This window comes from Delphinus delphis, chromosome 10, assembly GCF_949987515.2.
Source record: "Delphinus delphis chromosome 10, mDelDel1.2, whole genome shotgun sequence".
NCBI lineage: Eukaryota > Metazoa > Chordata > Mammalia > Artiodactyla > Delphinidae > Delphinus > Delphinus delphis.
The window spans coordinates 64,790,715-64,817,543 of NC_082692.2; the positions used below are offsets into that span (position 1 = coordinate 64,790,715).

General features: G+C 59.6%; 1 protein-coding gene across 1 annotated transcript; it reads right to left on the reverse strand.

Moving 5' to 3' along the window:
- Positions 1-15: 15 nt before the first annotated feature.
- CELSR3 (cadherin EGF LAG seven-pass G-type receptor 3) lies at positions 16-26,498 on the reverse strand. Its single transcript, XM_060022419.1, has 35 exons — positions 22,757-26,498; positions 20,550-21,200; positions 19,897-20,122; positions 19,555-19,670; positions 19,126-19,214; positions 18,861-19,018; positions 18,150-18,313; positions 17,771-17,896; positions 17,511-17,680; positions 16,884-17,069; positions 16,212-16,328; positions 15,657-15,828; positions 15,362-15,503; positions 15,143-15,263; positions 14,642-14,825; positions 14,230-14,331; positions 12,798-12,892; positions 12,368-12,577; positions 11,939-12,134; positions 11,516-11,671; positions 11,018-11,192; positions 10,251-10,418; positions 9,900-10,026; positions 9,606-9,812; positions 9,232-9,406; positions 8,887-8,999; positions 8,023-8,102; positions 7,362-7,485; positions 6,810-6,926; positions 6,557-6,705; positions 6,196-6,305; positions 5,728-5,886; positions 4,981-5,181; positions 3,300-4,188; positions 16-1,749 (listed from the first exon to the last, which is right to left on the reverse strand). Exons 1-35 carry the CDS (start codon positions 26,496-26,498, stop codon positions 1,722-1,724), a joined length of 9,945 nt encoding a protein of 3,314 aa, XP_059878402.1. The 3' UTR covers positions 16-1,721.
- Positions 26,499-26,829: the final 331 nt, after the last annotated feature.

Genomic DNA, 26,829 nt, shown 5'->3' on the forward strand with positions numbered 1-26,829 from the left:
TTATTCCCAAAACAGAGCGCGGCTTCACGGAACAATTTACACAGACAGGAAAAGGAGCCACTGGGCTGGAGGAGAGGGACGACCCCCAGAGAGGGGCATCTACAGAACCTAGGACATAGCAAGGACAGCCCCCTCTCCCCACAGCAGGCCCCTCAACCCTTCAAGGGCTGGGGTCACTCTGGGTAAGGAGAGCTGGGGTCCTGGCTGGCGGGATTTGGCACCAGTCAGTAAAGTAGAACTTTTAATCTCCTTGGAAACTGCCCCCCAAGAGTATGCATGAAGGAGGTGGGTGTCTGCAGGGACCCTCCACAACCCTGCATGGCCACTGTTCCTAGTGGGAAGAGGATGCCTACTCTCGAGGCCTTCTAGGCCTGCTGCTCAGCAGGAGACTCAGGGCTGACCTTTGGCCTGGGGCTAGGGCTAGGGGTTAGAAACCCCTCAAGATGGCCAGGCTCAGGGTCCTCACAGGTGGGTCCTCCAAGCCCCTCTCCCACTTTCTCTACCTTCACTTGTAAACGAAGGGAAAAAAACATTCTCAACTGTAAACAAAGTGTAAAAGTTCAAAGTTTTAAATTGTAAACAAAGTTGAATGTTTTAAGTCTTGACCTGTAAACAAAGTAACAAAATTTAAAAGTCCCCAGTTCTGGACATCAGACAAAGTAATAAAAGTGAGTTTGTGAACAGGGTCCTAACAGTCATTTTTCCCTTTACAAGGGAATAAAGGAGGGATGGAAGAGTCACTTCCTGCAGCCCGGGTGCCTAGGGCCAGGGAGGCTCCTGTAAACATGGGAGGCAGTGGCACCTACATTCTGAGTCTTTAATTCCCTTGTTTTTGCTCCCCTTGCTCCCCCTCCTACCCCACCCTTCAGAATAAATTCTAGCAGGGGGCAGTGTCAGGGAATTAAATGGCACCACACACGCTTGTTCACAGCAGGGGCAGGGGCTGTGACCCCTCCATCCACCCTCTGCAGGAATGTCTGAATAGAGGCCTGAGCCCCTCCCCACGGGAGAAAGGGAAGCCTTGATCTGTAAACATGACATCTGCTGCTCCACCAGCGATCCACAGCATCAGTCCTGGGTCATAAGGCAGTAAGTGGCAGGGACTCCACATAATAAACACACACATCCACGGGGAGGGGCGGCATGAGCGAGCCCCTGTGAGGAGGTCAGAGGACCCCTGTTTCCAAGACCAACCCCCAGTCCCAAAAGTTTGGCCAGTGGGACATCCAAGAAAAAGCAAAGACTAATTCTGCACTTTGGGCCCTGACAATATTCAGATCAACTGGGGAATGGGGCGGGGGGAGCATTTACCCCTCCTGTCTGAATCCACCCTAGTAAGATGAAAGAACAATTAAATTGCCAGGGACCCAAATGGGGCGAAACTCTGCACCTCTTTCCCTCTGTCCCCCTCCCCCTCCCAGCCCAGCCTCAGAACCCCGGGAGACAGAAAAGCTGAAAAATAACATAAGCATATCTCTCTGGTTACAAAGGTACAAAACGTATAAAAGTCCTCCCTTCAGCTCCCTCATTCCGTGCACCTGTTACACACTTGCTCACATGCTCACAGACAGGCAGGGACAGTCAGCACTGCAGCAACAGAGAGAGCTGGGGGGCGGGGGTATAGGAGGCTGCCATGGGGTCAGCCCCCAACTCCTGGAGTCTCTTCTGTTAGCCCAAATCCTCCACCGCCCTCGGCTGGTCCTCATCTGCACGTCTGCCCCTCAGGAGTGACCCTCACTTCTGGGAACTCTGCAGAGATGAATGTGGAGATCGAAGGTGGTTGCTGAGAGTCAGGTGCCTCTGGACTCCCCCACCAAACCGGACCTGGGCCACCTCCCCCATCACCTTCGCCTCTCAGTCCCTAGCGTGCTTATGCCCATTCTGGGGTTCTCAGAGCCCTTCACCCATTGTGGACCCCAGACTCACCAGCAAGGCCCCTTGGCTGGCCACCAATATCTTTTCTCTAAGCACTTAGTGAGCACCTACTATGTAAAGACTCTGTTAAGCACCTAACAGATTTTGTCTCAAAAATCTCCACACCTCAAAGAGTTTGCTACCACAGACATACTTTGCAGATGAGGAAACTGAAGCTCAGAGAGGTCAAGTGTGAGTCCAGAGCCTGAACCCCTGTTCAGTTACCCCAGCCCTCCCCCAACAGTCGGACCCTAAGGCTGGGCTGCAGGAGGATCCAGGTGGTGCTCACAGTTCCCTCTCATCCCCACTTCAGCATCCTTCCAGAGCCCTGGGCACCAGGACCCCAAATCTCCTGCCCCTCTCTCCTTCCTGTCTTCTCCCCCATCTCTGCTCAGGTTTTTTGTTGGTCTCCCGCCCCAAACCCAGGGTCTCCTTCCCTCCACCTACAGAAAGTCTCCTCTCACCCTACAGACCTCCACAGAGCCTGACCTAGCTGTTCCTCCTTCTTAAAACTCAATTCTGGTGGCGCAGTGGTTGGGAGTCTGCCTCCCGATGCAGGGGACGCAGGTTCGTGCCCCGGTCCGGGAAGATCCCACATGCCGTGGAGCGGCTGGGCCCATGAGCCATGGCCACTGAGCCTGCCCGTCCGGAGCCTGTGCTCCACAACAGGAGAGGCCACAACAGTGAGAGGCCCGCGTACCGCAAAAAAAAAACAACAAAAAAAAAAACTCAACTCTGCTTTTGGCTTCCAAGACCCGGTAATTCCTGGTTCCTCCCCACTCCGTCTCTGACTCCTGTACCCAGCTGCTTCCCAGGTATGTCTGCCATCCCCTACTCTTAGATGCACCGGGTCCCAACTCAGTTCCTGTGTGTCCTACCCCACAGAGCCCATAGGCAGAAGGAACTTAACATTGACTGAAGGCGTAGGTGAATGAATGATTTCCTCTCAAAGTAAGTTCTTCAGCCTGGCATGTAAGGCACCTACATCCTGGCACTACTTCTGGCCCCTCCTTATCCCATACTACACCCTAAGCAAAGCCTCCTCGCCTCCCTGCCCCTTCCACATACCAGGCTACCTCCCGCTTCTAGGCCTTGGCTCCTGCCTTCCCCCCTCCACTAGCTCAAGCCCTTTGGAAGGCACCTCACTCTCCTCCTTAGTCCAGGAGGTGCAGGCCGCAGTCATACAGCCAGCAAGTTCTTGCTAATCACCCCATTCACTGCCAGATTTCTGCCCTCAGGCTGTGGCGCCCTGGCTGCGCAGCGCCTAGGGTAGCCCATGCTCTCTGCCAAACCCCACCCCATTCTGTGGCAGAATACAGGGCAGGGTGCGTGGGAGGTTGCCCTAAACTGATGGGGGTCTGAGCAGGTGGCCGGACCCTGCTTACTCTGAGTCGGGTGACAGCTCCGAGATGCTGTGGGATGTGGCAGAGCATGGCGTGGAGGGCCCAAGCGCAGAGGCTGTGGCAGAAGGCGTGGCAGTGGTGTGAGGGCCCGAGGGTGTGCTTGAGGACTGCACGGCAGAGGAGAGAGCTGAGGAGTTGAAGGAGGCGAGGATGGAGGAGAGAATGTCCAGCTGTTCTGTGGAGGGGCCGTGGCTAGGGCCACTGGCTGGGTCTCCCCTAACTCTGAGCAGCTGCGGGGGTGGCCCAAGGCCTTCTCGCGAGGGGTGCCGGCTAGGCACGTGGTCCAGCCGCTCCCCTGAGTTCGAGCTCTTGGACAGAGAGTCCAGGGGCCGGGACGGCAAGAGGGGGTCCCTTGAGAGTTGCCGCTGGGGAGACAGGGGCAGAGGTGGGGGCTGTGGGTCAAGGTCCCGGGCACCATGGGGCGGGGGCAATGTGCTCAACCACTCGCAGGGCGCCCCTAGGTCCAGCGCATCCCGTGACCCAAAGCGGCCAGCCATGGCACCAGGGTAGTCCCTGGGTGGCTGCCTCCGTGGTAGGGTGCTGCCCCGATCCCTGGGCTCCAGACGGCCTGGCACAGCATCCAGGCGTTCCTGGGAACCTGGCCGACTCAGGGGACGCAAAACAGGGGCAGGGGCCTCCTCCAGTCGTTCACGGCTCAGCTGCCGCCTGAGGAGCAAGTCCAGTTGTTCTCGGGAGGAGTAGCGGCTGGCTGGCTGCGAAAGGCTGCCAGTGCCCCCTCCGGCATAGATGCGACCATAGGAGGCAGCTGGCACAGCACGGTGGCCCAAGGTGGCTGCACGGCACCAGGACAATTCAGGGGCGCCCCGGGTCTGTGGCACCAGCGGGTACTGCAATCGGTTCTTCAGGATGCCTGTGGGAGGAACAAATGGGGGACAGTGTGTGTATGGGGGCCAGGAACTTCCTAGGTCTAGGGATGCAGCAGCCTCTGGAATCCCTGTGACACAGGGTTGGGGGCAGAAACCCTTTGGGGAGCGGGTACAGAGGCCGTTCCTGGGAATCCCAGAGAGGCTGCAGGATAGGGGTAAGAGTGAGGCAGTAATCCCCGGGGTCAGGACAGAGGCAGTCCCCGTGGTGCAGGGGTAGGTGCAAACCTCTCCCCAAGGTCAGAGGAGGGGCAGCCCACAGGTCTGGTAATGCAGGCCAGGGTCAAAGAGGCAGGAATCCCCAGGGTTGGGGCAAGAGCAGTCCCTGGGGTCCCTGTGATGCAGGGGTGAAGGGAGAAACCCCTTGAGTTGGGACAGGGACAACCCCTTGGGGCCCCTGTAAAGCAGGATAAGGTGGCAGAAACCTTCCAGGTTAGAGCAAAAGTTCTGAGATCTGGGGCAGAGCAGCCCCTATGGTCCCTGCAAAGCAGACTGGGGTTGGGGGAGGGGGAGGAATCCCCCAGATTGAGGCAGGAGTGGCCTCTGGGGTCTCTGTGGTGCAGGCCAGGGTATGCAGGGCAGTCAATTCTCAGGTCAGGATGAGGTAGTCCCCTGGGACTGTGAAGCAGCTCAGAGGAACAGAAACGCCCATATCAGAGCGAGAGAAGCTCTCAGGATCCCTGTGAGGCTATTTGGATTAGGAGGATGAAATCCCCTGGCTCAGGGCATGGGCAGTCCCCAGGGTCCTTGAGGCACAGGCCAAAGTCAGGGATCCATACCTTTTCTCTGGCGCTGGGCCCGACCCAAGGAGGTTTCATCTCCACTGGTCAGGGCCAGGTCCGGCTGGTTGTTGTTGGCTGCGTCCTTGCTGGTGTCCAGTCCCAGGCGCCTTTCAGAGCCCCAGGTCTGCAGAACACAGGGAGCAGCCTCACATCCCCCCAGGGCTGGCCAGTAGGACAAGAGATCATTGCCATCCACATCTGTGGAGCCAGGGCAGATAATAGGAGTCACCCCAGTGACTCACAACCCCTGTGATCCAGACTCAGTGGCCCCCTAACCCTAATGACTCCTGAAATCTGGGTCTTTCTCATGAAGCAGAGGTAGGAATAGCAGAATGTGTCTCAGAGATCAATGGAATCATCCAGCGCGGGGGATACTGATAAGCTCCCCCTACTCTTGACTGGAGGTGGATAGAGCCTGGAGGTGGGGGAGCCTGACAGCTGAGGGGTCAGGAAGACCAGGCTGAACCCCAGCCCTCAGGGAAGAGGAGGGGCTGGAGAGATGACATGTCACCCTATAACATCCCTGACCTTGTTCTTCTGTTGCCTGGGCCACTCCTGGGTCTCTAGCCAGCAGAACTCTGCTGGGAGGCTGGATGGGGAGAGGTATGTGGGGGACCAGTGATGACCCCAGGTTCCCAATAAGTCGGTCCCAGGAATCTTCAGGGGATAGCAGGCTTTCTGAGTCACACCAAATGGAATATGGGGTATCTCTTGGTCGCCCATGGGGTCAGAGGGCCCCATCACCTTTGGGGTGTGTAAGAAGCCTCTCACTCTGGGCTGCCCGGCGGAGTGGACGCTGGAAACGCCCCCGCGTCCGGCCATTGTCCTCACTTTCTGAGGATGGGATGGACAGACTTCTCTCCTCCTCCAAGGACAGGTCACTGTCAGAGTCAGAGTCTGCACCTGGAGTTGGGAGATCAGGAGGAAGACACAGTGGTGGCCAGGGGAGGTGAGGGACTTGGGGGTCTCGAGGAAGGCTATGGCAAGGGGGCTGGGGCCTTGGGGAGAGAGCTTGGAGTGGGGGTAGGGACAGAAGGGCTGGGACTTGCCAGGAGAACCAGGCCTGGGTGGGTAGATGCTTCCTGGGGCCGTGACCTCAGGGGAGCTCACCCCAGCATAGTCAGCTGCTGCTCCCAATTTGGGGCAGAAGAATGAGGAATGGGGGAGAGACCCTCTACCTCCCTCCTCCTTGGGCCAGGCTCCCACCTCCACCAGCATCTCGATGGAACATGGCCACATCCAGGTCAGTGGGGCCAGCGTGAGCCTGGAGGCCGTGGTCAGTGTGGTCGGCAGCCGAGCCATGTCGAACCAGGACGTTGTCCCTGGAAATGCGGGAGCCCCCCCATCAAAGAGGGATGGGATGGGGTGCTTTGGACACAGGTGTGTCCGTGAGTAAACAGGTGCATGTGGAATGGCTCTGAAGGCACCCCTGGGTGTGTGGCAGGAGGTATCTGGGGCAGAGGCAGCAGCAGAGGCCCAGATGGCTGAGATGGCTGGAGCCACCCCGAGGACCTGGTAAAGTGGGGCTGGTCTGAGATGTGTGCCCCCCTCACGAGGAGGCCCCTCCCCTCACCTGAGGTAGCTGCGGCCCCGCTGGCTGTCTTGGTCCTGGGTCCGGCCAGAGCGGGCACTGCTCACTGAGGAGATGGTGGAGGCGCCCAGAGTGATGCGGATGAGGCCGCTCTCCTCGAAGAGGGCCGTGTTGTTGTAGGCCCCGGGGCCCTGGGGAGGTGGTGAGGACAGGAGTGTGAGCCAGCCTGGAGAAGCCTCAAACCCTGGCCTCCCAGGGCCCCCACCCTGACTCCCTGGCCCTGAGAGCCCCTCACCGTCCCAGGCGTTGGCCTGGCCTCCTCGGGCGCTGCCTTCCTGCCCAGACAGGCTGGTGTCCAGGCAGCCCGAGCATCTGCGTTCAGGACACAGAAGAGCAGCAGCACCGCCAGGCCCTGCGGGTCAGCAAGGATCATTGAGGGGATAGTAAAGGTCAGTGAGAGGTCAGAAACAAGGCAGAGGTCAGAGTAGGGCCACAAGGGGGTCAGCTAGGGCTGGTGTAAGTCACTGTGGGTCAGCAAGTGGGATCGGTCATTGCAGATTAGAGTGAGGCAGTGAGAAGCCCAAGGGGGGACCCAGTAAGGGAATCAGGGAAAGTCAGCAGATGCAGTGAGAGGTCAGAGTGGCATGAGTGACCGGGGTCAGTGAAGGTCAATGTGGACTAGCAAGCGGCCAGGAGCCTCAGCACTGGTGAAGGTCAATCCAGGATCGGCAGTAGTCTGGTGTCAGTCATCAGGTGGGAGTCAGCTCTAGGCCTGGGGTCAAGGCCCTGGGCCCCACCCTACTGAAGCCCCATCTGGTCCAGGGTGAGGGAGGGGTGCCAGAGTTACCTGGAGCCCACAGAGTCCAGCGTGGAGGTAGTGGAAGGCCAGGATGCTGTGGTTGACCGCCAGGAGGCCAAAGAGCCAGGAGGCACTGACCAGTAGAAGGAGCAGAAATGAGCTGCGAAGGGTCCTGCCGCGGGAACGTGAAAGGACACAGGACATGTGAGGGTCACGCAGGGCTCACACGGGAGACATGGGAGGACACGCAGGGTCACAAAGAGGACACCCAGGGGACATGGAGGGAAAGAAACTCACACAGAAACATGGAGGTCTCAGGAGGGCACTAGGGGAGTCTGGAAGTCACAGAAAGAACCAGGAGAGTACTCAGGGAACCATGAGGGGACATGGGGAAAGCAGACTGAAAGCGGTGGGTGGGGCATAAGAGAAAGCATGGAAAGTAGGTGGAAATGCACGGGGCAAAGGGCAAAGTGAGCCACCCAGGCCTTGGGAGATACTGGAGAGACAGCAGGGCACAGACAGACCTGTGGGGCCAGAGTAAGGCAAGGGTGCCAGAGAGGGACTGCAGGCCAGGGCAGATGTGACTTCATCCCCCTACCCAGAATCTGGAGCCCAGCCTGCACCAGGGATGCTCTGGGAACCCCCAAACCCCACCCAGGAGAGGGCTGCCATTCTAAGATCCCCCACTTCCTCCAGCCAGCCAACTCACAACGCAGAGGTCTTCTTGGCCTCCCTCTGTCCAGAGGAGCAGGATGTTCGGGCAGCGAGGAGAAACATCGTCCCATTCATCTGGACCCGTGGCCAGACATGTGGAACAGGGGCATGGCAGAGAGAGACAGAGATAGTGAGAGAGACAGGGACAGAGAGACACTAAGACTCAGAGAGAGAGGCAGAACCAGTGAGAAACATACGCAGACACACACACACACACACACACACACACACACACACACACACACACAATACATAGATCAAAAACAAAGAGAAACAGAAGAGGGGGACTTCCCTGGTGGCGCAGTGGTTAAGACTCTGTGCTCCCAATGCAGAGGGTCTGGGTTCGATTCTTGATCAGGGAACTAGATCCCACACGCATGCCGCAACTAAGAGTTAGCATGCCACAACTAAGGAGTCGGAGAGCCACAACGAAGGAGCCTGCAAGCTGCAACTAAGGAGCCCATGTGCCACAACTAAAGGAGCCAGCGAGCTGCAACTAAGGAGCCCGCCTGCTGCAACTAAACCCAGTACAACCAAATAAACAAATATATTAGAAAAAAAGAGAGAGAAACAGAGGAGCTTAGAATCATAGAAAAAGTCAGAGATAGGGAACCAGAGAGGGACTGAAAGATGGAGGTGGAGAGAGAGACAGATGTGGGGAGAGGAAGCCGAGTCTCTGACCCCACACCTCCCACCTCCATGCCAGTTGGGCAGGAATAGAAATGGAGGCTAAGCCCAGGAAGCCTGCAGACTGCCACCTGGCACCCTTCAGCTGATACCACCACACCTGCTGCAGGGCCGCCTCCCGTGACCCCCCACCAAGGGGAGTGCAAGGTGGCACTGAGTGGAGGGCACTCACCATGATGACAAGGACGACAGGGCCTGCAAAACTCCAGATGAGGGGCTCGTGGATCGAGATCCAGCAGAAGTCAGGGTTCCCGTAGCCCTCAGGATCCAGGCCGACAGCCAGGCCTGTTGGGGAGAAGAGATAGGACAGAGGAGATGTATTCTAGAGCTGCTGACTCTCTCACGTATGGGGAGAAGCTGGGGTGGGGGCAGAGCAGCCTCCTCCCTGAGCAAATGGCAAGGGAGATTGAGGTTGGGGTCATGATCAGGATTGGGGGCAGGGGCAGGGGTCAGGCCATGTGATGGATGGAGGTCAGGGGTCACAGGCCTGGTTGAGGCCAGTGAGCAGGGCCCTCACCCAGCAGCACAGCAGGGACGCCCCAGCCCAGGGCGTGGTAGAAGCGCATGGCGCCGCGGTCCACATTGCGCGGCTCGACCTGCATGCGGTAGAGGTGCAGCCCCTGCACGAGGAGCCACGCGAAGGTGCTGAGGAAGAAGTAGTGCAGGAGGATGGCAACCGCGGTGCACAGCAGCTGAAGGCAGGGTTGGGGGGCGTCAGGACCTTTCCTGCCACGCCCCACCTCTGACCCCTAAACCACTGCACCTTACCCCAGGATCCTGCCCCAAACCCTGGCCCCAACCTGAGCACCTCTGACCCTGAACTCTGGCCCCAGGCCTTCCTGGGCCAGGTGAGGTCATCAGGACACAGGTCCCCTGGCCCTGACCCTGCACCTGGTTTTGGGTCCTGTGGATCCCCAGCAGGAAGAGGAGCTCTGCCACTCCCAGGGCAGCAGCCACATTGGCATGGATCCCACGCATGTTGGACTTGAGGCTGCGCAGGCTCAGCAAGACGGCTGCGGTCAGCAGCAGCGCGGCCACGGACACTGCTATGACCACATGGGTGAACACAGCCAGCAGCTCCAAGTCACCCTCCAGCCGCTGTGGGGACAGGGATGGTCACTGGGGTATTGGGCACTCCTGCCCTTTGACCCTCCCACTTCCTCAGGACTCTGAACACAGCCCCACCTCACGGGGAGAGGCATCCATGAGGACCCCAAAGGTGCCCGTCCGGCTGCAGCGACACCGTGCGTGGGACCCGTTCCTGTGCACCAGCTCACAATCCCGTGCTGTCCACATGCCGTGCTGGTCCGCCCTGTGGCCACAGGGCAGTCAGACCTACCATCCCCTCTGGGGAGTGCCCCATCGCCAGGCAGGGGTTTGTGAGAGGCAGTGGGAGGGGCCGAGGGTGCCTGGAGTTGGGGAGCAGCATTCCTCATGGGTCTGGGTGCACAGGGGCATTGGTGGGGGCCCCAGGGGCAGGCTTGGCCTCCCAGGGGCTACCGGGGGACCAAGGGTTTCCAGAGTGGAGGTCCTCACGGGCCAGGCGGGTCCCACTGCACGCAGATGGCCTTGCTGCGATTCGCTGTCTGTAGCAGGCGGAACTCCAGGCTGATCGGGGACTCTAGGACACCCCTTAGGAAGTTGCGTCCATGGAACACAGCCACACTGACCACCGGGGAGTTCATAACAGGGTTCTGGGGAAGCCTGAGGAGACAGCCCACCTGGTCTTGGGCACTGCTGATCTCCCCAGGCTCTGGCTGCCCACCTCACTGTCTTCATGTCACTTGCCATGGCCCACCCAGAGTCTGAGATGCCCTAGAGTGGATGCTGTTTCTGAGAACCCTTTTAGCCTCTGTTGGGCTGCTTCAAGACCAGGAGTCCATGGCCTGGTTCTGCAGAAATGCAGCTGAGAGGCTTCAGACCCACTGCCCACACTGGAGTCTGAAGCCCAAGCAGCTACAGACTTTGCCTCTCAGTGCCCTCCCTTCCACCCCCGGCTGACCTCCTTCAGTCAGCCAGTCTTTGCCTATCTCCATCAGCCAGTTTGCCTGTCTGTCTGGCTCCTGTATCCTTTATGTGCCTGGCCCCAGCTGTGGCTCTGTGTCTATCTCTTCATTTGCACAACTGCCCAGGACATGATTCACATGGAGCCCAGCATGGACAAGGCTTCCAGAGTCATGGGCAGAAGCCTCTCTGTATGATTGTGAACCTGCTCATTTGTCCACCGAAAAAGGGGGTGCTAGGCTGGGGAGAAGCTTGCGGGAAGCCAAGGGTGAGGAGCCTGGGAGTAACTCTACTCATACCTGGCACCCCGGCGCTCGGCCTGGAACTGGGCAGGGAGCAGCCCCCCTAAGGTGCGGTAAACCAGGAGGATGACGATGGAGATCCCAGGCTCAGGCTCGGGCTCTGGGGGTGCCGGCGGCGGGGCCACACTCGAGGTGGTGGAGTTCTCCATGCTGCTGCCACTTGTGGACAGAGCTGCCAGAGGAGGGGGAGGAGTTACTGTCAGTGACCCCTGACCCCAAGCACCCACAAACGCAGATCTGAACCCAACCCAGCATCAAGCATGGGAACCTCTTCCCTTTGCAGGTCCAGAACCAGGGTGGGTGCAGAGAGCAGAAGCCCATGAAGGACACATGGGTCACCCCAGCACTGGATCCTGACTATCAAGGCCTGGGCGAGGTCACCTGCGGTGAGGGGAAGGGTCTGGCAAGGGGAGAATTGACAGTAGGGCGACATGGCATCTGGCTTAGAGGGCAAGGAACCAGGATCTGGCCCGTGGGTAACCCCAGGGCTCTTACCTTCAGGTGGGGACAGCCGTGGTGCCTGGGAAGGGAGCAGCACGTGTGTGTGAGGATCCCAGGCATCCTGGCCCCGGAAAAGGTTGCTGTGGTAACGAGGGTAGCGACGGGTCCCCCGGCTGGGACTGGGGTGCTCCATGCGGTCAATGCTGAGCACTGCCCGGGAGGAAGAGGGGTGAGACCCATCAAGGATCTCCTCCCTGTGCTGAGGGTCCCACTCCCTCCTCCTCCCATCCTGTACCCAAGTTCCACAACCCATAGCCTCCTTGCTACCAGCGCAGAGCCTGTCCCTGCAAAGCGCTGAAGGTGGCAGCACAGCCTCCTGCCACTAAATGTTGACATCAATAGCCCCCAGCCCCTCAGACCTCCAGGTCCTTGCCCTTTCATGGCCCCCTGCCCCGCCCCACCCTACCCTCCACATACTGATGTTGGGTGTCACCAGCCCCACGGGATTCAGGTACGTGAGTTCCATATTCTTCGCGAGCGTGGCCGCGTACTCCTCCAGGTGCTGCACCAGCCCGGCGCTGCCTGGGGAACCCCCAGGGGCCCGCTGCCCCAGCGCTGCCCACAAGTCCCCAGTCTCTGGAGCAAGCAGTGCAGAGCCAGCCCACAGCAGATTCTGGGAGGAGGGAGGTGAAAGTGGGCCCAGCCAGGTGAGGATGTGTGAGGGGACAGGGCATGCCTGAGGGGTTTGGTCAGGTGCTCAGAGAGGTCCCAGTAGGGTATGGCTCTGGAGGGGACAAGGGGAGAGAGAGAGAATCCAGGGCCTTCACTTCCCCGGGGTCGGGAGGGGCCTGAGCAGAGGGGCGGGGGTCAGGGCCAGGGGATCGGGAGCCCAAGGTGTAACCCCACCTCATTGAAGTGGGCGTCTTGTGTGGCTGTCAGCCCGAAGCCCTGCTGGTGACTCTCAAAGGCCAACAGGTGGGCCAGCAGGCGGGCAGTGACTCGGACATCTTGGCTGAAGTAGTGGTCAGTGTGGCCAGTCACCTCCCGTAGCCTCTGAGCCAGCTTCTTAGCCTCCACTGTATCCAGGACTGTCTTGTTCAGCTCTAGGCCATCCAGCTGCCAGGACAAAGATGGGGATGGTCGCTCTGTGGTCACTTAGGCCTTTCTCAAAAGCCTCACAAGAAGAAGAGTTTGGATTAAAGGGCAACTGGGAAAAGCCCAGGAGGTCAAGGGCTGGGGCATGATGTCTGGGGCCCAGCACAGGCCTAGGGAGACTGAGGCCAGGGCCAGAGCCAGGGCTGGTCTCGAGTGCAGGGCAAAGTCTGGGCAGTCTCACCAGCAGATTGAGTTCTCGAAAGGCAGGGGAGGTACAGTTGAAGAGGTCAGGCTCCAGCCAACCCTGGTCCTCGTCGCATAGCCGCACGGCAGCTCCTGAAGGCAGTTGACCCCTTGTCAGGCCTGGGGCCTGGACACCTTCATTGAGGAGGTGACCACAGCACCCTCCCCTACCCCAGGGGGAGCTCTGAAGCAGAGACCAGGTAGTAGGCATCCACGGCTGGACCCCTGGATAGAAAAGCCCCAGCCCCCAGCCCAGATGGGCCCCAGGCGCTTGTCAGTCAATTCCTGAGGGGTCTGTGGACCATTTCGAACCACCATGACATAAAGAAGAACACAAGGGCAGGACTGTGTGTGTGCATGTGCACCCAGACACACACACACAGGCCAGGACAGCTTCACAGACATGTGGCCCAGGGCAAGAACACAAAAACCAATGCTCACACCTGCACACGAGTAGATGTGTGGCCCAGGACAAACACACAGATACACAGTGCACCCCCAGGAGAATTTTGTGACCAAAATGAAGTGGGGGTGAAAGTTCTCACACAAATTTTAACTGCCCCAGTGGTGACTTTGCTGCCATCTCTCCCTTATCTGTGAGATTGGAATTAGAGTTGAATGAGAATTGACCTGGGCCTTAAGAGAGCTTGTAGCCACCAGCAAGAGGCCCCCTGACTTAAACACAGAACCCCCTCCCCAAAAGACAGACACAGACGCGTGCACAGGCACAGAAAGACGCACAAGAGCATGCACACGCAGACAGTCTCTGTTCAGCCACTGCAGAGACCTCAAGCAGCGGGAAGGGTTCTGTGAGGACCTCAGGCAACAGAGAGGAGTCTGTGGGGTCCTCAAACAGAGGGCAGGGGTTTTCAGGACCTCAGGTAGTAGGGAGAGGCCTGCAGGAACCTCAGGAATTGAGAAGGGGTCTACAAGGACCTTAGGAAGTGTGTGTGTGGGGAGGGGGTGTCCTCAGGCAGTGGGGAGTGGTCTCTGAGGACTTTAGGCATCAGAGAAGGGCCCCCAGGGTCCTCAGACAGTCGGAAGGGGCCTCCAGGGGCTTCAAGAAGCTGGGAGTAGCTTTTAGAGACCTCAGGCAGTGGGGAGGGGTCTGCAGGGACTTCAGACAGCAAGAGGGATCTGCAAAAGCTCTGGCAGTGGGAGGGGGCAGCGCACCTGAGCAAACACGTACCCCTTACCTGCACCCCGCAATCCTGCCCAGAAGCCAAGAGAAACAGATGGAGGCTCAGTGAGGATGTGGGGAGGAACCCAGAGCCCCTAAGAGGTAGGGAGGGGCCCACATCGACTCCTACCCCACTCCCACCTCTTTGTAGGAACAAGGCCCACCAACTCAGGAAAAGAGGTGGCTCCGGCAAGCCAGAGGTCAGGCCTTCCCCGACCCTCAGCTATTTGCCTGTCCCCCAGGTACTCACCCAGAGCCCCCCGAGGACAGGGCACTGAGGCCAAGACACCAAACTTGGTCTGAGGCCACCACACACCAGATCTCAGGGACTTGGGGCAGGCGTCATAGAGCACTAGGGAGGAAGGAGGCACTGAGCCAGGCAGCCAGGGGCTGGAGCAAGGGACAGCTACATCCACCGCCCCCCACCTACCCCAGGCCCACTGCCTACCACTCTGCTGCTGGCCTCATGGGAGCTGGCCCATCAGATTCTGTGACAGGTCCTCAAAATACTTGGGGCAAATGTGGGAGTGCCTGGGTGTAAGTGGTCTCCCTCAGAGAAGCCTCCCGGAGCCCCTACCCAAGAAGCCAAGCATGCCATGGGACTTGGTGACAGCGTGCCAGAGCCAGCCCTCTGTATGTGGAGCTGGGTGGAGCCTGCTTACCCCGGCAGCCGCTGGCTGTCACCTCTGCAAAAGGACTGTCACAGCTGTTGCACTGGCGGCCAAGGGCTCCTGGGCGACAGGGGCACTGCCCGCTGTGGGGAGCGCATGAACGTGAGGTGGAGCCCACAGGGTAGCAGTCACATGGGAGGCATGAGTCGCTGCCCCGCGGTCGGTAATGGAATTCCTGTTTGAGAATGGGTCAGGGGCCTGAGGTCAGAAGTCAGGGCTTAAGGTAGGGGTCTCAGGTCAGGGCTTGGGGAATGAGTGGAATCAAGGGCAAAGGGTCAGGAGAACAGTGCTCACAGGCCAGAAGGAAGACTGGCCTCAAATGAAACATAAGAGAGGGGTTAGATGTCAAGGACAAGAGATGGCAGTTAGGTCACGGCATAGGGGTAAGAGGTCAGGGGCTGAATCAGGTGGCAGAGGTCAGCAAGCTGGATAAGAATCACAAAACATGTCTACAGAAGAGTTAAAAGGTCAGGGGACAGGGGACAGGCGCACCTTGCAGTGACACTGCCCACTTGTCTTGTTGCAGTTGGGGTCAAAGCCCTTATGAACGTCGCAGTTGCAGGGGCCACACGTTGGGCTCCCCCACCAGCCCCGTGGGCACTGTTGGTCCATCCTGGGGTGGACAGCCACGTGAGACGCCTCCACCACATCTCAGTGACCCTCCCTAACTCCCACCAGCTCTTTCCATCATCTCAGCCCCCAGCCCCTTACCTGTGCTCACAGTGGTGCCCAAAATAGCCACCTACACAGTCGCAGGTATAGCCATGGGGGGCCCCAGGGAGGTGCCGGCATGACCCCTGATTCTGACAGGGGTTCAAGAGGCAGGCGTCCACACAGCCCGGGCCATAGTAACCTGCAGGTTGGGTCAGGGAGCTCAGGACACTGGCCACAGAGCATGGGAGGAAGCAGGCACCTGTCCTTCTCAGTCCCTGCCTCCTCCAGGCTCTCCAGGTCCCCCAATCTTCACCACGAGCCCCAAATCACCCTGTCCCCACCCAGGCCCCACCTGGCCAGCAGGTACAGGAAAAGGTCTGCCAGAGGTCTCGGCAGTCAGCATGGGGTGGGCAGGGCCCAGATGCACAGGCGTTGGTCACGACACAGCCAGGTTCCACGTTCACTCGGTGGCTCGGGGGAAGCAGGGCTGGGGAGCCCGAAGGCGTGGAACCAAGCCATACTCCCTACGGACACAGCCAGCAAGGGGTGAGACCCATGCCAAAGCACCTCAGCCCCAAGCCCAGCAGAGCCAGCCACCTGCTCTGATGACCCCTGACATGCAATCTCCCTACAAACCCTAGACCCTGACCCAATGGTCCCAGTTCTGTGGCCCCGTGGGACCCCTAATCATGTGTCCCTGACACAGGCCTCTAATGACCCTTGAAAATCTAAGCTAGACTCTCACCTCCAACAGCACAGAGAGGCTTGATCTGTCTCTGATGGCTCTGGGTCACCACTACCCCTATGCCAACCCCCATGTGAATGCAGCATTTCAGGTCCCAAGGCACCTCTGATCTCTGACCACTCACCCTACTGCCCCATATCATGTTCGCATGCTGATGCTCACCTGAATACAGCCAACCAGACCCTTAGAAGCCTCCTCTTCACTGCTGGGAGGCAGGCCTCCCACGTGGAGTCGCTTTACCTTCAGGCCCTGCAGCTCACTCCCCACTGCCAAGGTGTCCTGGAGGAAGAGGACAGTCAGCACTAGGGGTGTGGGGGGGACCTGATGGGCCCCTGCCCTACCCCAGTGTCAGTTTTGGCTTTATCCTAGGCCTTATCCTGCACCACCATGCTCTGTCCCTCTGGCCCAGAGGACTGGTCTGGAAATGAAATGCTCCCGAGTATGGAGGACCTGCTGGAGCATGGGGGACGGGTGACAGGAAGTTTTCAGTCCAGAGCTGGGCTCAGACTGGCCCTTCTCTCCTGGACCCTGAACAGACCCTAAAATTCCATGACTTTGAGCTGGGAAGATCAGGAGACCAGAAAAGGTTTCCAGAAGTTTGGCAAAGTGCTAGCTGCAGAGGTACCCCAAGAGTAGGCCAGAAATCTGCGTAGCCTCCCTGACATGAGGAGGGTGTAGCAGAGTGGGCTCAGAGCGAGGACATGAGGAGGGGGACTCGGGGGAGAATATCGGACTATGTGCAGTGGAGGGAAGTGAGAGGACTAGAGGTGGGGTCAAATGAGGTGGGTCTAGTCGGAGGCTGAGAATGGACCACCCCAGGGTTAGAGGTCAGACCTGGAAGAGGCTAAAGTCCAATGAGACCATGAGGACATGGTGGCCCCGCCGGCCACCTGGCTCCTCCTGCAACTCCAGCCGCAGATCATGCCATCGGCCATCACTGACAGTCACCTGGTCCAGGAGGAGGTGGGCAGCGCGGCCCGAGCCCCTGGTCACTGTCACAGACAGCAACCCCCGATCCAGCTGTGGGTAGAGAGGCACAGCCCTGGGGTCAGAGCCCCAAGTTTGGCTGGGGCTAGGAGTATCAGGAGGTGAGATCTGAGGGCTCAGAGGTCAAGAATACCAGAGGTCAGTACAGCAGGGACAAGGCTATATTTGGCACATAGGGCACTGTGCCCAGGGACACTATGCAGCAGAGAGTGAAGTTAGGGGGCAGAGGTCAGGACGAGGGGTCATGGATTAGTGCAGGTGGCACAAGAGAGCTATGCTGGTATGCTGCACCTGCAGAGGATATGATAGTGGGGAAGAGGGTCAAGGGCCTGGGTCCAGAGCAGGGTCAAGTATAGTCAGTACATCTGGCAGAGAAGTATGCTGTGTGACCAGGCCTGAAACCACAGGAATGCTGCTGGTGCATTAGAGATTGAGAGCTGAGGGTCTAGGGAGGGGTCAGGAGGACAGACACACCTGACAGAGGAGTGTGCTATGTGGCCCAGCCTGGACTTGCATCAGGACCCCCTGCTTCGCCCGTGTCCGAAATGCCAGCCCCAGGTACCACGGCACAGATACAGCCATGTCATTTCCAAAGTCCCAGCTCAGTGTGCCGTTGCCACGGAAATGGTGGGGATGGGCCATAGCTGGTGGGATAAAAGGAGAAGGGTCACAGGCCTCACCTCAAGAACAGAATTTACCCTGCAGGCTCCTCCTGCCCCGGGCTGCCCACTCACTGAGCCGACAGTCTTTGCCTCCGAAGCCCACAGGGCAGTCACAGCTGAAGCCACCCCAGCGCTCTGAGCAGAAGCCGCTGTTCTTGCAGGGGCCTGAGTCACAAAAGTGCAGCTTGGCCTGGCAGCCTGGGAGAGGAAGGTACATAGAGGAGGTAAGAACACAAGGTGGTGGGGGGCGCAAAACACAGAGGTCCGGGGGGCTGAAAGTGGCCATGATCTTAGCCCCATGTTCTCTCGGGGGGTAGAATTGGTAGGACTCAGGTCCTAAAGGCTAGGCTACAGCGTTCTGCTTGCCAGGAAAGGAGACAAGGAGGAGGTCAGATTTTGAGTTAATCCACATAGCTTTCCACCCTTTCCCTATGATGAGGACAGGGCCTACCTGCCATGGTGCCGTTGTTTGCAACAAAGGATGCCATGTCCACTCGACGGCCATCAATATGCAGGTCCCGCATGCAGCCAACAAAGTCTTTGTGGGACACGGGGAAGTTCTCGGGAAGGTTGGGGACACCCCCCAGGAGCAGAGGGCCTGTCAGGTCCAGGGACCTGGGGGTCAGAGGTCCAGGTCATTGGTGGGACTGGGGCCAGGGTAGGTTTGCTCCTGGTGGGGGGCATAGGAAATGGAGGGGGTAGGACTCAGAGGGTATGGTGATTGAGCAGGGAGGGTAAGATCAGGCTGAGGAAGGAACTGGAGACTTACTTCAGTTGCGGGGTGCAAAGGAGAGTTTAGGATGGGCAGATGGTCTGGGGAAAGGTGGAAGAGGCTGGGGTTGAGGATGAGGATGAAAAAGGGAGGCATTTGGGTGGCTGGGGGAGGGGATGGGGTCAGGTGGGCTGTGGGGCATTAGAGAGAGTGGAACCTTTGGGGGAGTGGAACCTTTGGGGGAGTGGGTGCCTGGGACTGTGTGGGAGTGGGCAGTCTGGGCAGAACACAGAGAGGGAGGTTAAGGTGAGATGGGGTTTCAGCATCCTAGTGGGGAGAGGGAAATACGGTGGTTTGGGGAAGGATGGGGAGTTTGGTAGGCAGTATTGGAAGGCTTGGAGTGGGCTTTGGCAGGCAGAAGGCTTGAGGATCAGGGGCTGGGGGCCTCACTTCTTGGAGCTTGTTTGTGTGCCAGCAGCCGCGCATGAGTAGTTGCCAATCTCAGCACCAAACTGCAGAGCCACAGCCATGTCGCAGTCATCCACGCTCAGCACAGCCACCTTGTCCTTGGAGGGGCCCTGAGCACCCCCCAGGGCATCTGTCCGGGGCTAGAGACCCAGGCACACCACTCAACAGGACCCCCAGGGTGACCCCTGAAGGGCAGAACCTGGCATCCCAGCTCCCCCCATACTCCCATGCCAAGGGTGGTGCCCACCTTGTTGTAGTATCTCAGATGCACTGTGTGCCACTGCCCGTCATTCAGGCCCCCTGGAACTGTGGGGCTGACCACTGTGTTGGACTCACCTGTGGGGTGGATGTGTGTGGAGGCTTGTCTGGAGCTGCTAAGTCCCCCTCCTCCTCCCACCCAGTCATGCAGGCACAGCTACTCCCAGGGTGACCCTGGATGCATCAGATAACTCTCCCCACTGGTGGCCACACTGGCTGGACCACAGTGCCTTTGGACAGGTAGGAGAAGCACACACTTCGTGGAGAGATGGGCTTTCCCATAGGGAAAGTGGTCCTCACTGTTGTCTGTTGGGCGTGGAGGTGTGTGTTCGGGTGTGCCCGTGGGGCTTGCACCCCTCAGCCATCTCACTCATACATGCACCCACTCGCGCCCATACTAGTCCGCGGGGGCACCCACCGGTGGAATATGTGAGTCTCACTTGCCCAGCCACGAGCTCCAGGGCCAGGAAGTCATGCTTCTCGTTCAGGCGCCCGTTGTAGAAGAGCAGCCCACTGGGCTGCACTGTGGCGAACCTGGGGGGGTGGGGCGCGTCAAAAGCCGGACCCCTCCTCACACCCACCATCCCTGTGACAAGAAGGTTTGAGGGAGCTCACCCAGGCTAGGGTGAGAGAGGAAGTGGTGAGAGAGGGAGGGGAGGGGGCGGTGTCCTATGGGACGCCAGGGTGGGGCAGTCAGGAATCTGGGTCTTGAAGGTAATGGGGACCGCGTGCAGGCGCGCAGATGCGGGCGGGCACCTACGAGAGGGACAGCGTGAGGTGGAAGCGCTGCCGCAGGCCGCGGAACATGACGAAAGAACTGGGCGGGAAGGAGCGAGCCGCCACTTCGCAGCGCGGACCCTCGAAGGCGCCGCCCGCCGGGCACTGGCAGCGAAAGCCGCCGTCGGGCCCGTTGGCGCAGGTGCCCCCGTTGCGGCAGACGCCGGGCACGCAGCGTCCGGCCTCCGTGTCTAGCTCGCAGTCTTCGCCTAGGGGTCAAGCCGCAGTCAGAGGCGGTCAAGACCGCGCCCGCCAAAGCGCCAGCGGGCCCCGCCCCTCCGAAGGCACGCGCTCCAGGCGAGCGCCAAGACCTCTGAAAAGTCCAGCTCCCTCGAGTTGGCAGCCCCTAGTTATACCTGACCCCACCCTCCCTCCCCGCCTGGCTGCGACCACGCCCCTCCCATGGTCCCGCCCTGTCCACTACCGCGGACCTCAGGGCCCCGCCTCTGCCCAGGGCCACGCCTCCTTCGCTACCTCGGCCCCACCAAAGCCTATTTCTTCGCGGCCTTAGGCTCCCTCTGGGCCAGGTTCTACCGCTTCTGGACTAACGGCGCCCAAATCGACCCCGGTTGGCTCAAGAGTGATGCCCAATCCTCACTTGCACTGCAGGTTCACCCAGCCCCGCGCCCTGCTCACCTGTGAAGCGCGGGCGGCAGACGCAGGTGTAGCCGCCCTCGCGCCGCGCGCAGGCGCCGCCATTGCGGCAAGGGTTGGAGTAGCAGAGATCGAGCTCTGTCTCGCAGAAGTCTCCCGTGAAGCCTGGGGGGCAGCGGCAGCGCAGGCCTGCGATGGGCTGGATGGGTCTGAAGAGCGTGGAGGCGGAGGCCAGGAAGGGCGCAGAGGAGTCAAAGCGCAGCACGGACACACATTTCATGTAGTTCTCACAGGGCTCGCGCAGGCATACGTTGTCGTCGAAGGGCAACACGTCCAGGAGAGAGCGGGCGGCAAGTGCGGCTCGGCGCACGTACAGCTGCTCCTGCAGCTCCTCGGAGCTGAACCAGGGACCTGCAGATCCAGCCCCGGCCCCGCGTGGCGCCAGCGCTGAGAAGCTCACGTTGAGCACGGTGCCCCCCACGTCTGTGTCGTTCTGGATGTTGAAGATGAAGACGTCCTCGGCGGGTGTGGCAAGTACTGCGGCCACGCCTTCCAGGAAGTGGCCTAGCAGTGGCGAAAGGAAGCGTTCCTGCCACATGTTCTCAAGGCGCACGGTCAGGCTGTTGGCCAGCAACTCCTCCGTGATGATGATCACGCGCAGCACACACTGTGCCGTCACACTATGTAGCCCATCTGCAGGCGGAAGTGGGGGAAGTGGTCAGTCTGGGGTCAGCGGCTGCTCCTCCCTGGGACATAAGAGGGCTGGGGCCAGTGACTGCTCAGTTCCCCAGCACCTCTGTGTTAGCAGGCTGACCATGCCAGGACACAAGGAGGTCTGAAGCTTGTGATCACCAACTCTCTCAGCATCAAGGTGTCAACAAGTTGCTGCTTCCTCTTGCCTCCCTCCAACACAGGGAAGGGCCTGAGCCAGGGATCAACCAACCCCCCCTCTGCCCCAACAGTGCCCATGGGTCAGCAAGTCATTCCTCCAAAAGCACACAAGAAGGTCCCTAAGTGATCAGTAACCCACCCTTCCCCAAGTTATCATGGTCAGCAGGCCAATCAGGACAGAAAGAGGAACCAAGGCCACTGACCACCGACTTTCCTTCCCCTCATCCCCCAGCATTGCAGAACCAGCAAAACATGCCCTCCAAAAATATCCCTCTAGGTCAGGGATCACCCATCCCCTATCTCTGGTCAGTCAACTGCTTTCCCAAGGCACTAGAAGGGTCCCTAACCCTGTGACCACTCAACCTCGTCCCCCAGAACCCTGGGTCAGCAAGCTCCCTCTCTCCAGGAGGGCCTTGGACTCTGGCCTCCTCCTCAGCATCCTTGAATCAGCAAGCTGCCCATCATCCCAGACCTGGGTCCTGCGATTTCAGTGCCCACCCCCAGAAATGAGCATGAGGTGCTTATATGCCTTGTCTCCAGACCCTAGTACACACTGGGTGGCCAACAGCGATGGTTGTCCAGTGAACTGAGGGATGAATGTGCCTTCATTGGCAGTGCCAGGAGTCCATGCTCCAGAATTGGGAAATAAGCACTGGTAAAGTCTCTCCCAACCCCTTCAGCCTCCAGTATTCAGGACTGCAAGAGCTTCTCCTGCCTGCGCTCTCCTATGAGGGAACAGCTTGTGAAGGCCTGGGGACATGGCTGCAGAAAAGAGGCAGGTGGACCTCTGGACATTTCCCCAAAGGGCAGGGCCTTAGTCAGCCCCTTCAATAGCAGCCAGGTCTGCTCTCTGCCTGAGGCTGCCAGAGTAAACTGCTGTTCCCAATCACTAAACTACTGGCCTCCCTCTCCTCCACAGATGGGCTGAGGGTCATACCAGACCCAAAGTAACCCTTCATCTGAACAGGGATGTGGTGTGGGCTGACTGGTCTATGCTGGCTTTTCCTGGGACCTCCAGAGCATTACCCCAGGACTTCTAGCCTTTCAGGGGGAGGGGAGCTATCCCTAGATTAACAAGCAGACAGTTCTTTACAGTCAGCAGACAGTTCTTTACAGTCTTTATGGGGTCTGCTAATGCCCTAGAATCTTTGGGGTTCTGTGGAGACTGCCCAAGACCCTAAACAGAGACTATATGACCCTAACCTGTGAGGCAGATCCTGTGGGGTGCAGGAACCCAGAGCTTAAGGGATTCTTGGAAGGCTTGAAAAATCCCTCGTTGGTTTGAAGTGCCTTGTGGGGCCCCTGAGGACCTGACAGGCTGAGGTCACTGGCTCACTTGATTAACCCCCGCCCCTCACCTGTGACAGTCACCAACATGGAGGCCACCAGTGGGCGGTTGTTGTCTAGCTTGCGGCTGAGTCGAAGCTCCCCGCTGGTCTGATTGACCACCAGCAGCTGCAGCTCATTGCCCCGCTCAAAGGAGTAGAAGAGGTGGTCAGAGACATCAGGATCGTAAGCAGGGATGCGCCCAATGATGCCTGAGGGGAAAGTGTCTGAGCGGTTGGATACATAGTTGTTGAAGAGGATCTGGAAGTTGTTGAGCACAGGGCTGTTGTCATTCTGATCAACCAGGCGGACGTGCACAGTGGCCCGACTGACCAGAGGGGCTGATGTGGCCTGCACAACAATCACATATTCCTGGCGAGCTTCATAGTCCAGGTCAATGAGTGCTGTCAACTCTCCAGAGAAGATATCCATTTGGAACAGCTCAGGGATGTTCCCCTCCACAATCTGGTACATTATATGAGCATTGGGGCCTTCATCAGGGTCCACTGCAGTGATCTGGGCTACCACCGAGCCCACAATGCTGTTCTCCTTCACTCGAACCTCAAACTCCTCAGCTGGGAAGACCGGTGCATTGTCATTAACATCCTGCACCGTCACCTGGATGCTGACTGGAGTCCGAAGAGGGGGCACACCTCGGTCCACTGCGTAAGCAGTCAGTTCATACACTGGTACCGCCTCCCGATCTAGCCGCCTCACTGTGCGGACAATGCCAGAGGTGGGCTCAATGGTAAAATCTCCATCCCCATCTTCCCCATTCTGGAAAGTGTACTGGACCCGGCCATTGGCATGAGCATCCCGGTCAGTGGCTGAGATCTGCAGGATACTGGTGAAAGGTGGGGCATCCTCAGAAACCAGCCCTCTGTAGTGGGAGGCCACAAACTGTGGAGGGTTATCATTCACATCATTGACCATCACCTCCACATAAGTAGTGTCTGCCTTCTGTGGGATGCCATTGTCCCGAGCTGTAATAGCCAGTGTGTAGGTCATCTGGTCCTCATAGTCCAGTGAGGCCTGCAGTGTAATGGCCCCTGAGTCTGCATCAATGCGGAACTGGGGCAGGTTGTCCTCCAGGAGATAAGTGATACGAGCATTCTCACCCACGTCATCGTCAGAGGCACTGATGACCACCACGGTGCTACCCACTGGCCGATCCTCATTCACACTCACTGAGTAGTGGGCACTTTGAAAGACAGGCCGGTGAGTGTTGGCATCTGTAATGTTGATGTGCACATAGCAGTGATCATGAAGGGCACGGTCAGATGCAGTTAGCACCAACTTGAAGTAGCGTTCCTGCTTGTAGTCCAGTGGCAGAGCCAGTGTCACCAGACCTACACCCCCCTGGGAGCTGATGGCAAAGCGATTCCGAGTGTTGCCTCCTGTGATCTGGTAGCTGATGGCACTGTTGGCATCACGATCTACAGCAGTCACACTCACCACACTGGTGCCCACGGTCGCATCCTCATTCAGTCGTAGGTGGTACTCCTTCATAGTGAACTCAGGGCGATTGTCATTAACATCCAGCACAGTCACTGTGACGCTGGCTGAAGCTGAGAGTGGGGGTGAGCCATGGTCTCGGGCCTCCACACCAAAGAAGTAATGCTCCACAGACTCACGGTCCAGGGGACCACTCACAGAGACCCAGCCAGTGGCACTGTTTATCACAAAGGGTGTATCAGATGCCACACCAGTTAGGGAATACTCCAATCTGGCATTCTCTCCATGGTCTGCATCCACTGCCTGAATGTGGATGACTGAGTGGCCCAGGGGCGCGTTTTCCAGGACAGAGACCTGGAAGGGCGTGCTGACAAAGATAGGAGTATGGTCATTGACGTCGACCACCTGGATGCTGGCCAGGCCTGTGTTGTTGGACAGTGGTGGGCGGCCTGCATCCTGAGCCCGGATGCGCAAGGCATACTCTCGCTCTGCCTCAAAGTCCAGAGGTGCCACCACCTGGATCTCGCCCGTGAGGCTGTCGATGGCAAAGTGGCCGCGGCTGTTGCCACTGATGATGTTGTAGTGCACCAGTCCGTTGGCGTCCTTGTCCCTGTCGGTAGCCGAGACGCGTAGCACCACCGTATGGGGGCGCACATCCTCGCGCACCTGCGCCACGTAGCGTTTCTCGCTAAACTGGGGCGCATTGTCGTTCTCGTCCAGCACGGTTATGTGCACACGTACAGTGGCAGAGCGCGGCCCGGGCTCTTGTCCCTGGTCGCTGGCCTCCACCACCAGCTCGTAACTTTCCATGTGCTCGCGGTCCACGCGACCGCTGGTGCTGATGAGCCCTGAGCGCGGATCAATTTCGAAGGCGGCAGAGGCGGCGGCGCGCTCCGCTGGCGGCCCCACAAAGCGGTAACGCAGGTTGGCGTTGGGGGGCGCGTCACCGTCTGTGGCACGCAACTGCAGGATGGGGTAGCCCTCCTCCACGTTCTCGCGAAGCGTCTCCCGGTATTGCGCCTGCTCAAATACCGGCGCGTGGTCGTTGCGGTCGGCCACTGTCACGGCCACCATGGTGGTGGCCGAGAGGCGCGGCGAGCCATGATCCTGCGCCGTCACGCGCAGGTAGTGGCGATCCATGCTCTCGCGGTCCAGAGCAGCCTCTGTGCGAATAAGGCCGCTCTGTGGGTCGATGCTGAACAGTTCCAGAGAGCGGCTGTTCATGAGCGCAGCCAGCGAGTACACTAGGCGTCCGGCCTCGCCGATGTCCGGATCCTGCGCCACTACACGTAGCACCGCGGTCCCCGCCGCCTCATTCTCGGGCACCAGTGCCTGGTAGTTGTACTGCGGAAACTGTGGGTGGCGGTTCGCGGCGCGACGGGGGCGGGCCCGGCTCGCTGGGGGTATTCTCCAGGCTACATGCTCGGTCGGGCCCCCAGCGGGGCGCGGCCTCGGGAGCTGAGGGAGGAAGCGGCGGCGGAAGAGGACGCGGGAGCGCATGCGCTCGGGCGTTGGCTCGGGAGCTGTCCGGGACTCTCGCAGTGCTGAAACAGATGCGGAAGCTGTCCTCTCCTTGCGAGGTGCTGAATCCAGCCCGGGGCCGGATCCCACGGCCCCGGGAGGGCGGTGCGGCCGGGGCCCTGTCCTCCTCGCTTGGGATGTCCCGGTTCTCTCGCTCTGACCCCTGCGCCCCGGCGCCCACAATTCCCCGCAGCAGTGCGTGGTTCCCACTTTTTGGGGGGCGCCTGTCCCAGTATTCCTCTGGGAGAACACCGGCTGGGAACCACGGGGCCGAATCCGAAGGTCCGAAGTGAAGGGAGAGCTGTTCTCTGGGCCCGGGACCCCTGGGGAAAGGCGTTCTGGCGACAGACTATCTCTTTGCAACGGCCCTGTCCGCCCGCAAGAGGAGACCTCTGGACGCCAGCATAACAGAGACCCTGGTCCTTGTCCTGTCTCCTGCCCGCGGCTGCCAAATGTCTTGACTCCATATTCCGCTCCCAACCCCGGCTGCTCAGGGGGCCCTCGACCGCTTTGGTCGCTTTGCCTTCCCCCTCGGAGCCCCACGAAGACAGGTTCCCTGACTCCCAGGTCAGGCTTTCCATCCTCTCGGACCCTGGGCGACTCGGGACAAAGAGCTAAGGCTCCGCCGCCGATCCGCGCCCCTGGCCCCGTAGCAGCAGCTACCCCCGGGTCCCAACCTTGGCCCCCGCCGACCCCCAGCTCCTCCCGGCTAGGAGGGAACAAAGAGAGGAGGAGAAGGAGCAGGAGTAGCGGGGTGGTTGGCCCCCTGAGACCCCACCACGGCTGCCGCCTCGCCATCACCCCCTACTTCCCCACACGGCCTCCACTGTCCTCCGCCTGGGTCCAGGCCTTGGGCCCGCCTCGCTGCTCGGGCCCCCACCCGGGGCCCTGCCGCCGCCCTGGTCCCCCGCCTCTAGGCCTGTCGCTCCGCGCCGCCGCCACCCTCTGGGCACCATCTACTCCGCGGCCAGAGTCCCTTTGGGGAGCGGCCCCGGCTTTTGCCGCCCCCACCACAGCATCCCCGACGCTGCTGCCGCCTCCCGCCGCTCCAACATGGCTCCCGGCCGCTGCGATGGTTCGTTCCACCTCCGCCCCGAAGCCCCAAATCCGATGGTACAGGCTGTCGCGC